Below are 12,629 nucleotides of genomic sequence, written 5' to 3' on the forward strand. Positions count from 1 at the left end.
GCTTATTTTCGAACTAGACACGAATATGTTTGGAGACTAACTCCTTATGACCAAGGCAAAGGTCGTCACGAGTGTAAACGCGCATATAATTTCTCATTTCAGTTTAGTGATAAGAATCCAAAATTAGGTAAAAGCTAAATTCTCACAGCTGAAAGTTTATGACATTAACTATTTTGATAGAGAACTCGAAGGTACAGATATTACCATGTACAGATACAATGTAATTTGTTTTTCGAAAAGAAAATACTTGTGTACAGTGAAACACCATCTGCTCAAGAACAAAAGGCTTGGACACTTGGGCTCGCCCGAGCAGTTCATCTGGTCTCAAGTTTCTTTATGTCCCCTTGCGACCTTGAGCGGTCGGTGTTTTTCGAAAAGAAAATAATTTTGTAGGTTTACTTGGCGACATGCAACGCTTCTGAATATGTTATCAGTTGTCTGTGCTGAGTGTTAATGCCATGCAAGCTTCCTGGAGAGGGCGTCCACAATCTTTTAAATGTATGTTAGCGTAAAAAAAGCATTATTCATGCTCTTTCTTGATTTTTGCTTGTATTATGGTACTGTCTGTTTTGTAGCGTTAACTTTATTGTGCCTCATTTTTTTTTCGACAATAAATCGCCATTTTAATGGTGAGTGTCCTCTAACTCAATAACAAATTCATGCTAAATGGACAATAATATTCGAACATAATAATTCATTCCAATTAAGCTAAGCAAACAGGACAATTTTGCCATCTTGTACAAGGGTTTCATAAATATATGAGCCGCACCATGAGAAAACCAACATAGTGCATTTGCGACCAGCATGGTTCCAGACCAGCATGCACATCCGCGCAGTCTGGTCAGGGTCCATTCTGTTCGCTGAAGGTTTCTCAAATTGAAATAGACTTTGAAGGCGAACAGCATGAATCCTGACCAAACTGCGTGGGTTTGTCTGGATCCATGCTGGTCGCAAATGCACTACGTTGGTTTTCTCATGGTGCAGCTCATATGTAGATATGTAAATAAATGACAGATTAAAGGACAGTATCAATTAAACAAGTGCAATCTATGGTAAGACAGATCAAACATGTCACAATACATATATCTACAACTTCTTTAAAACATAGGGACAGTCTTATGCTAGCATGAAAGAATGACGTGTTAAGATGGTTGCATATATTTCTTTTGTATGAATGACTAATATATGTACTTAACGCAGTAAAACCAAATGAAAACTCTTCAGTTTATTGCCAATAAATCGCGACTTGTTATTTACTAATGACCAGATCTGTTTACGAGAAAGATGATTTGCGGCTACGAGGGACCTGCAAAAAGTTCTGTCACTAATGATCTTCTGTAATTTTATCCCATTTGCAAGTATTTTTTAAAATGCCCCATTGCACTTGAATGGTAGGTCCATTGCTAAACATATCCTTTATATGGTGCAAATTGCTTTTCAAATGACCGAGTTATTTCAAATTTAAATGCATTCAGTTATATACACTGAACAATTTACTTGACACATTGTAAAATGTACGAAAATGCATTAGGCTTGATATAGATTCAAAAAAGATACTTGATGGATTGTGTAGTATATATGGACCTCAACCATTTCAATGTGCGCAGTTTTTAGGCGGGTAAGTTAAAGCTTTTAGGGAAATTATCTGTCGAAGATGATACCCGTTCTGATAGGCCTAAAACCTCTGTTATCAAGGCAAACATCGCTGCTGTAAAAGTTGCGATCGGAGAGGCTGTGCGTATGTTGGCGAAAGATATAGCCAGCTGTACTGGCATATCAGAAGGCAGTGTGTAAACAATTTTAAAAAAGGGTTGGCCCTGATTTAAGTTTGCGCTCGGTGGGTAACACATTTGCTCACTAAGGAGCAAAAGAAACAACGCCTTAAATGTACCCGGGAACTTTTGAAAACATACAAAGGCTGTGATAGTCGGAATACTGCTAACTTGTTAAACAAATGACAATACCTGGGTGTACATGTTTGAGCCACAGAGAAGTGCTGACAATAAGTAATGGAAGCGAAAAGATCGAAAACGCCCCTGTACTGCCAAGAGACCCGTAGATTCGAAAAAAAGATGTTGTACGTCATTTTCTTCACTTTTTGTCAAGTGTTTTGTCCATCTGGACACAGGACGATTCTACAAAGACTCTGTACTGAAGAAAGCGAAAATGTTTTACAATAAGAAACGTCCAAGCAAAGGATGGTCAGGAGTCCATCTTATACGCGACAACGCCTCCTCTCAAAAGTGCGATGTTGTTAAGTCTTTTTGGCTGAAGCTGTAAACCATCCACCTTAGGCGTAAAAAAAAAAATTGTTTGTTTCCGGTATCCCGACCTACCCTAAATTTTTGGCCCGACCCTATGGCCTTGGAGAATATTTTTTTCAACTTTTTAACAAAAAGATGCAAAACTGCACTTTTTATGCTTTAAACATAGCCAGTAATGTTAGAAATCAACTTACTGATGCTCTAAAGGCATAACCCCCTTATTTGTAATAATTTTTTGACAAAAAAATAATTTCCGAAAAGTCCCCCTTAATAAAAAATATTCCCCCCCCCCCCAAAAAAAAAAAAAAAATCCGACCTACGTACCCTATTTTTTTTTCCGCCTGTTACCGGAAACAAAGAATTTTTTTTTAGGCCTTATTCACCTGACCTGAGTCAAAGTGACTTTTATATTTCCAAGGCTGAAGAAAATGCTTTCTGTAATATAAACTTTAGAATTTTTAGAAATATAAACCAAGGAGTTCTCTTGGCAGTTCAATTTGTCAGTGCCTCAAACAGATACCAAACGAAGACTATTAATCTGCTTTTTCAGTTGGGTAAAAAGATTACAAAACGTGTTTCGGTAAAGGGAGAATACTTTGAAGGTTTATAATGAAAATAATTTTGATAAAACTTAGGTAGCACTTTAGAAATCCGAACCAATGACAGAACATTTTGCAGGACCCTCCAACAAAGGTCTTAGGTATTACCAGAAAAATTAAAGTATAATGAAAAATATATTCAGCTTTGATAAAGAATAAAAACAGTTTGAAAGTAATACGTAGAACACTTTATTATTTTAATACTGCGTCCGTCGACAAAAACACATAAAGGCTAGGCTGTCATGTTATGGGTAGGTCTGGCTGGCAGTAGTTGGACGGTACGTGGCAGTGACAGGATATTTCGGGTTTGAACCACAGTTGCGCCAGTAATACTCGGCTCGTTGTAGGCAGGCAAACTCATGTTCATCTATCAACAAAAAGATAAATAAAAGATATTACGATTAAAAAAAAATTACACCACTCAAACCTGCTAGTAGTAAAGTTACTTAAATATTGAATGACGTACACTTGAATGCTTTAACATAGAAAAGGTATTGTTTATTGTTTTGGATTGCACAGAAGTGTCTAAGTGCGTCTTTGTATTTTTTGTGTGGATTTAAATCATCATCACGTTCATCCAAACAGTGCTGAATTATATCACTTTGTGGAGGCGTTCACCCTTGTTTAAGAAAAAAGAACTGTTTATTTGTTATATATAAATGTCATCACATTTAAAGTGATATAGATTTAATACTTAAATGAATGTCAAATGAGTGAGTGTTTGCTGTATTAATATTCAAAACTTACTCCCTTGTTACTTAATGAACATAGAAATTTGACAGGTACTAAATTCTATATCGTTTACTAATAGGGCGACGAGTCAACACTTGTAAAACAAACCGAAAGCTACAGCTGTAAATAAGTTATAACAAAATAAAGTTGGTATAATAGTAGATCATTCACATAATGTACAATATACCACTCTTTTAAACGTATTACAAATATGAAATGTTCTTTCATTCCTTATTTAAGTAATTGTAAAGGAACTTAACTAAATATTATTATTTTGCAAACAGGAACTTAATTCAAATGCAGTTACTTGATAATCAACAAGCGTACAACGGCAACGCAGGAAATAAAATCGTTAGCAATGTTTATGAAAATGTTCTAGCTGCAAACAGGAACAATTATTAGTATTTAATACCAGAAAACGTTGTTAGAAAATGATAAGAGACCAGTGTGTCCACTCTTACAAAGAAAGAAATTGTAAGGGTACATGAGTGCTTATATGAACATTGTAAATGACAAAAAATGATAAAACTGGAAATATAAGACATGCTGAATAGTTGAATTTAATTTGAATTAACTCCAAATCGCTTAAAAATAGAGGTTGTTACCTAGAATACTCACCTTTGATGTTGATATATGTAAAATGTATTGACGGACTAGTAAACAAGTATAAATTGCTTTTAGGAGTGAACATTATTATATGTACTATTATCCCTGAATATTCTTATCACTAAATTTAGTTTATATGTACACTCTTGTATTTCCGACAATATAAAACTTAAGGACCATAATTATCCCCATCCCTACGCAACCATTTACTGTATCATGTTATGAAAAATTGGACGATAAAATTGTTTTAAAAAGACTGTTACCCGTTTGATAGTACGTTGCTCCTTGGATGTCATAAAAGATTTTTTGTGTGTTTCTCTGAGGACATTTGTCCAGAGTAATCCAACACCCGCTCCCTGATGTACGCTTTGCCCCTTTATAAAATGAAATCATGTAGAAAAAAATATCTTTGTTGTATTGCATAATTATAATGTTTAGCATCAAGGAAAAACAAACTATATTAACCGTCAAAGAAAGCTAAATGCAGTGAGACATATGCTGCAAATCGCTAATTACAACAATTTATAGTTAACTAAAATTGACTACAAACAGTATACATGTAGAATTCCGCAAACACAGTGTTCAATTTATATGTAGCTTTATTTTCTTACGGATCAAACTGTGTATTAATTAAGGACGCACTTAACTGATAATGATTTGAATTTTGTTCAATTAAAGACAATTACATCAATATCAAACCTTTTCAAACTTCATTCTCCGCTGAAATCCCAAACGTATTTTTATGAATAATAACAAACAAACACCGTTTAGATCTAATTAAATCCGTTTTAATCCAGTCAATTCGATCAGCGGGCATTCGTCTAATTACAAACAAATTAATCATTTCAACAATTTCTTATGTTAAAATAGCGATGTGAAACACCAAACATCTTTAAATAACAATTTCAGACAATCAAACAGTTTGATACGTTGTTTTGATAACGTTTAAAGACTTGTTAGCAATTAACGGATAAATACACAATGTACACGCTTAACGTGTTAACACGATGTCGCATGTGTTAATTCCCGCGGCGATTCGCAGTAACATACAGAAAAATTTGAGTGGTCGTAATTGCGGTGATTAATTAAGTGTGAAAAAATCAAACAGTTCTGAAATTGGTGGTCGCATTAGTGGATTAGCGGTCTGGCCGCATTTTCGGACAAACGACCATTGGTTTTAAGAAGGAAATATTCCGTTCTTTGCAAAATCGGTCGTATTAGCGGTGCGGTCGTAATTTCGGCGTGGTCGTAAGTAGGAATTTTACTGTACATTGATTTGTATAGCTTTAGCAAATCTAAATGGCTTCCTTAAACTCTTATCTACTGACCTGTTGGAAGGTATATAGCTGTAACTGGATAATAAGGGCTTGATCCACAATACCGCCAGAAATCTTTAGCTCTACTTAAACATCCCGCCTCATTTGTAGCTCTAGGTGAACCATCACGAACATATCGTCCGTATGTTGTGTTAACATGACCATCAGCCGGCCCTCCATGTTTAGGACAGCCGTACCATGCCATAAAGCACCCTTCGCCGCCAAGGGTAGCATTGCCTAATCAAATGGTTTATCAAGTGGTGTATAAGACAGTTACATTAAATATTCACAGTTAAGTTTTAGAACTTTGGAGTAATTAAAATACCTCGTATTTTCACTGTGAAATATTTTAATTCATGTATAAATCAGCAGAATGAAACACTAAAACATGCAAAGGTAATAAGAAGGACTGAAATAGGTGATATTAAGTTAAGATAATTATGCACGTATTGACAAAATTATTTCTGCAATGCTGAATTTGATTAAACCCTGTTGTTTTTTTTTCTAAAGAAAACTTCAAAATATTCTTAGAAAAAATCGTAAAATAAAAATATGGTCGTGTGTTTGATTCTTTTGATAGTCATTTGAAAACTTTATATCACGCTTGAGTATTTATAGTGGCCATCTATGCAAATAATTTCTTTAACGATGTAGATTTGAGTGGAATTTTTCACAGTCGTAAATAAACATGTGGTCTTAAATATGGTGAAATAAAATGTAAAGGTTTGCGAGTTTTTTTTTTTTTCTTTTTTTAGAAAATTGCGTTTGTTTAAAAGATCAGTACATTACAAGCTTATTTTAAACATTATTTGCAATTATTAACCGTGTCAAACGTTTTTACATTTTTATATTTAGATTCTTTCTTAAGTCAGACAATTAGTACATTTATTCACAGGTAACCATTAATTCATAAAACGACTTTCTTTTATATTAGATTGTACGTTATCTGGATAAATGGTATTACATCAATACTTCCGGTTTATCAGACGTGCAGAAATACCTTAAAATATGAAATAAAATTATTTTATTTTTGTTTCACATGTAAGATAACAGAAATTTATCATACATGAACTCAACGTCTTACATTTTCGCACGTAGCTACGCCACTCCTTATGATGTTCACACAGTGAAAGTGATCTATTCATACATATGAAGACATATATTCTAATTTCAATGTGTGGCATTATATTTCGTGATTCCAGAAAAGCATCTACTTTTTAAAGGTCGGACTAATTGGATTATTGTATATGTATACACTCAATATCAAACTATTAAATTACGAAAAAAGTGGCTATATATATATTGTAACAAGACCATAGGCTTAGTGCAAAACCGACATTACGCCATGTGACTATAACTTTTAATTGCATTAACCTTATTAACGTTTTTATTACATTGACCGATAAAATCATTTTTTTACATTTATCTTTATAACTTTTTTATTACTTTAACCTTTATAACCTTTTGGTTACATTCACAGATAAACTAGTATACGATAAAGATTAATTTGCCCTTATGTCTGAGTAAAAGTTTACATGAATTTTTCAAGTGAAATTTCCTGTCAATAATCACTATTAGTTATTTGCACGGGTTCAAGAAGTACATAAAATATAAGTATTATATGGCTGACAAGTGTTTCACTTTGCCGAATTTAATATGAATAGGCACATATGAATATCAAATTTTAATGCGCAGCTGCATTTACTATATAAGCTTACTTGACCGTACGATCAAAGACACGTTGTATTTACCAGTAGGACCATAAATTGCTACAACAATTTCATCCTTGTGCGATCCACAAAACTTCCATTGTTCTAAAGCTCGTCGGAAACACATGGTTTCATTGTCAGCGGCATGGCGGTATCTCTCACCGTACATGTCCCTGTATGTCCCAATAGATGCAGCATGATTTCTGCACTTTGTAACGTTTAGCCAACAACCTACAGGTACGGTCAAGTGGTTATTCATCAAGATCATATTACATATTACTTTTCATGGGTAGAAAACGTATGTCTTACAAAAAAGCAGTAAGACTTTAGTGTAGAAAAATATAAATATAAAACTATGTGTATCTATGTTTACCATCAGGAAAATCAACAGTGTGAATACAAAATGAACGTATGTACAGTTATGTTGGTATTTGAAACATTGGTAAACTCATTTAGTCAAGAAAAATGTATAACAGACACTCACACACGAATATAAACAACCAACAATTGACAGTTTTCATAAGGCGAATTTTGAAACAACCTGATATAATATATACACTACACTTTTGTTATCGCATACACTTCGAACAAGAATTGATTTGTCTAGCTTTTTTTGTAAATAAAATGTGCTGTTTTGTTTGAATGGGTTTAGCCTGACAACGGCATAATTACATGGATGCCCCTCTGGGCCGTATGTCAGGCACGAGTTGCCCACTAGGTTGAACCACCGACTTACCGTAAGCCAGCTACATGTAGATGGCTTCTTCATGTGAACGAACTCTACTACTCAAGCAAGGTTCAAACCCAAAGCGGTGAGGGGCAAGTGATTCGAAGTCAGCGATCTTAATCACACGGCCACAGGGCCCCCGAAATTGAAATGGCATTACTATTATAATGTTTTATAAAGTAAACAAACTATTTACCCGTCTTTTCCACTGGGTAAATGTGGTTGTCTTGCGATCCATCAGGTAAGAAAGGCGGAACCGGAACTTCTTTCGGTGGCGCCAGAGTAGCACAAGGTACCGCAGGATAGGTCGTATTTACTAAATGTACACGGCCTTTAGAATAAAAAAATTGCCTATTGTTTACACTTTTTAAATATATTAATGAAATATATGTTTTATTTATTTCAATCACACCAGTTTGCAATACGTATAATACAGATCAGACAACTAGGACGATATTTAACTACTATAACTATTGTTCAGAGAACTTGTTACCCAGTCAATTTGTGTTATCAATAGTTCATGCTATGTTATATGCAACCATGCCGTGAATTAACAAAGCAATAAAGTACATTTCAACCAGATTAATAAATATAAAAGAAATATGGTATGAAAGTTCTTTATTCACAACTAATTTTGGTTTTTACCTGCTGACTGTTTCGGACAGTTCTCTGTCCTTCATCACGAGCACTGACTTCCGGTCATCTTCGACTGTTTCCGCCACTGTACGGGTGAGTGGCGAAAACGGAATCGTAGACGCTTGCAAGCTTGTACGCCCCCTCGTCACGGTTCATAGTCGAATATTGGCGCTTGATATGTATTGCCTCTTTCACTTGTACATCAAGCGCCAATCTTCGACAATGAACCGTGACGAGGGGGGGGGGGGGGGTACAAGCTTGCATGCGTCTACGATTTCGTTTTCGCCGCTCACCCGTGCAGTGGCGGAAACAGTCGAAGATGACCGGAAGTCAGTGCCCGTGATGAAGGACAGAGAACTGTCCGAAACAGTCAGCAGGTAAAAACCAAAATTAGTTGTGAAAAAAGAACTTTCATACCATGGATTTACCAACTAAATGAACTCCTTCAAGAATATAAAAGAAATACTTTAATAACCAGCACAGTTGCACTGAAATAATGCATGTATCATGATACAAAACGAAATGATGCCCAAACAATTAAGTATGCACTTATATCGTCTTATGACATGTGAAATTCATTACATGTTTTTAATAAATCCAAGTTTAAATTAAATAAAAATAGATCGCTAGTGTTTATAAACAATGTAATACTGAATTTAGTCCTCGATCGTATCCTTACCGAGTATGACTCTTTGTTTCGAAACACCGTTTTTAAAATTAATATATATATCACTGTCCAAAATAGAAACGGAAAATCTTTTTTTCTGTTTTGGTCCAAAATGTATTTCAGCGGTCAAAATAAAGGCATTTTTATAACAAAACATGACATTTTGTGTAGTCTGTACGAATTTGATCACCAAATGCCGTAGGGTTTCATCGGGAATTCCCGACCAAATATTTCGATTCCATGTGTTCCATTTTCAGACGTTATTTATACGGACATGTTCACTTAAACTATTCAAGCACCAGCATGTAGGATTTCATCGGGAATTCCCGACCAAATATTTCGATTCGATGTTTTGCATTTTTCAAACGTTATTCATACGGAAATGTTCACTTAAACTATTCAAGTACCAGCATGTAGGATTTCATCGGGAATTCCCGACCAAATATTTCGATTCCATGTTTTCCATTTTTAAACGTTATGCATAATTGTGGTGTAGTGAACAGCAGCAATTTACTCTGAAATTCAGAAGAAGAAGAAATTAAGTTGCTTGGTTTTTAAACAAACAAAGAACGACCAAGTAGGGTGTAACTGTGAGCTTTATTATTGCCTTAAACTAACTACAGCTTAAACTAGTATTACTAATATAACTAATATGCGTAGCGCACCAATATACATATAATGTGAATTCATTAACTATATAATTATTAACCAAATAATTATAGCATAACCAAACCCATGAAACACTAAACATATGGTATTTATTTAAGTAATAATTCATAACAAAGCATGGGGAAAGTATATGAACAAAATTACTTCAATTTACACAACATTATAAAATACACGTGACCCTCCGATAATAGAATATAATATACATTTGATGATCAATACAAATTATCGTTTAATTCACAGAAAAGATGTACAAAAGATAACAGGTAAGGGTAGATTTCTCGGAAACCCAGAACACCAGAATCACAGCCTCGGGGCGTAGGCCCACAAAAGAGAAGCTATAACGAAAAATTAAACCTAACAGATAATGCCAATTAAGGGAGGATAAGGAGGATTTTTTTACGATCAAATTCCAAGCGCTAACTCGTAAAACATAAACTGGGCTAAAAGGTCAGAAAATCTCAAGGCTCCCTAGAAAAGTCATGTGACAGCCAAGAAGGCGCTGCAAAGGGGTGCCGCTGTCTGATTGTCTAAACGAAATTAAGGAACTTAATTCTATGAAAAATTCTATGCACGTGATCCTGAATGCACCATGTATAAACAAAAGAAACAGAAAAGGCATTTTGCTGAATTTGGCGGCCTAACAGCTTGAATATAGAAGCCGGCATGGCGGCCTTGCATAATCGCGCATGTATTGTAAAATAATGATTAAGAATATACGATAAATATACAAAACAGAAATATCCTTTCCGCAGCCTTAACATACTAAAACGTATTAGCGTGTGATGTCCCCTTCACGCTTCCGTAGAAACAACATTTATTACACGAAACTTTTTTGAAAATATTTTTGAAATGTCTAGGTCTGCAGCTCTCAAATACGGTTATATTTTACATCTGAGGCATATACTGACACTCTCAGACAACATCAAAAATGACATTTTGAGCGATTTAATGAAGTTCCAAAATTATCAATGCACGGACCCCTGTGGGATTTCTGTTTATCCAGAGCTCAAATATTTTTTCATAGATTAAAAGCTGACATGCTGCACTAAAGCCCAGGTAATGTTAATTCGTAATAACGTGCTGAAAATTGACTTCCCAATAGCAAAAAAAAAAAAAAAAAATTCACAAAGAGAAATCCACGCGCATACATTTAGACGGGGTGACCCATGCGCATGACCCCTGACTATCTACGAATCGAAATTTCAAGTTTAGCATTTCTACTTTCATTTTATTTACTTCCGGAAATAGCTGAAGGTCGAGTGATGTCATTTTCTGTGTTGTCAAAAACACACATATGCCTGGCGAGATTGCATAAATATGTACCGGCCATCCTAAGGATATAGCTTATTGTGGCATCACCTGCAATGCATACATAGCATATTTACAAGTGCCAGCTATCACATAATCAATGACTATGCATTTCAATAGGTAACTCAATAAAAGTAAACAGTTGAGGTTGAACAGTATAAAACTATTAAGTAACAGAATTCAGAATAGAGTTTATCTTACACAGCTAGTGTATTTTACAGTATAATGCTAATCTATCAAGTTCCATCTTTTTTTAAAATAGTATTAAATCCAAGAATTTAAACAAACTTGGTATAGTAAAGTAGTAAAGTGTATGACTATTTACTTCTTAATAGTATCACAAATCCATTAAATAATAAACGGTTTCGGTCTTTCCCAAACTGATGCATTGACTAAGGATTACAACTCTAAAACTCAGCAAATACAAAACCAAGCACACGAAACACTGTCTTCTGTGTCAGTGTAAGGTATCAAAAGAAACAAATAGTAAATAGATCAACGGGGTACGACATATTAACTCGCAACTGTCATATAAAATCCCGAACGAGGCGCTAATGCAGGTTTTTAATATGAAACATGCACGCTTCACATTCGAATCAACTACCGAATAATAAATTCACAAACATTATTTATCATTAGGTTTGTGTAATTAGTTTTTAAAGCTAAACTTTGTAAATCATACTTTCCAAACTACCAAAGAAATTAATTTGCGGGGAAAAGCTAGTCAGATCACAAAAACTGGAATAAAGAATGAACCTCATAACCAGACGGGTTCAAGAATAGAAGACATTAAAGCCTATTATTTGCCAGGATAGTAATTCAATAAACTGAATAGAGTTTACATTTTCGACGGACAATGCAGCTTTAAAGCTGGATATATTAAATGAAAATGTGTACTTTTATTTAAACAATTTAAACTTAATTAAATGTGTGTGTGTGTTCAAGATATAACTAGTATAAATCTTTGCAATGTGTACATGTGGTGTGTACGGTCAAGCCTTTGTTAAAGACCGGCTTTGAATAGAGACCACCTGGCTCTAAGAACACGTTTAAGCTGTCCTAAAGGTGTTTTTATAGACAGGTTTGACTTATATAAACACACTGGCTGGAAACCTCTGTTTTCCTGTTTCGTGATAAATTTTGTCGATATTTGATGCTCTGTATCTTGTATCAAAAGTTTACTTGTTGCCAACTGCTTTTCATTAAAAGCAGACCGACAAAAAGATATTTAATATTTTGTTGAGGTAAACACTAGTTTTTTTGTCATACCATTGAAACATATACATTAAGATTTTGTTATTTGATTAAATACAAATACGTAAAAATTAAGCATGTTTGAATACAATAATTATTTTTCATGAAACATAAATTGTTATCAAGACGAGTTTTGTACATT

At 34.4% G+C, this 12,629-nt stretch overlaps 1 protein-coding gene across 1 annotated transcript; it reads right to left on the minus strand.

The window, feature by feature from the left end:
- Positions 1-3,036: 3,036 nt before the first annotated feature.
- On the minus strand, positions 3,037-8,383 carry LOC128547282 (uncharacterized). Its single transcript, XM_053519507.1, has 5 exons — positions 8,150-8,383; positions 7,269-7,457; positions 5,530-5,754; positions 4,465-4,575; positions 3,037-3,230 (listed from the first exon to the last, which is right to left on the minus strand). The coding sequence occupies exons 2-5, from the start codon at positions 7,393-7,395 to the stop codon at positions 3,109-3,111; spliced, it is 585 nt and encodes a 194-aa protein (XP_053375482.1). The 5' UTR covers positions 7,396-7,457; positions 8,150-8,383; the 3' UTR covers positions 3,037-3,108.
- Between the last annotated feature and the right edge of the window lie 4,246 nt (positions 8,384-12,629).

This window comes from Mercenaria mercenaria, chromosome 12, assembly GCF_021730395.1.
Source record: "Mercenaria mercenaria strain notata chromosome 12, MADL_Memer_1, whole genome shotgun sequence".
NCBI classification, from domain to species: Eukaryota; Metazoa; Mollusca; class Bivalvia; order Venerida; family Veneridae; genus Mercenaria; species Mercenaria mercenaria.

Bases quoted from the DNA above. Each gene is read 5' to 3' on its own strand.
- LOC128547282 (XM_053519507.1), bottom strand. From the start codon at position 7,395: ATGTACGGTGAGAGATACCGCCATGCCGCTGACAATGAAACCATGTGT. The intron at 5,755-7,268 runs GTAAATACAACG...CCATTTGATTAG, and splicing joins AGCAATTTATGGTCCTACTG to GCAATGCTACCCTTGGCGGC. The intron at 4,576-5,529 runs GTCAGTAGATAA...CATTTTATAAAG, and splicing joins AGCTATATACCTTCCAACAG to GGGCAAAGCGTACATCAGGG.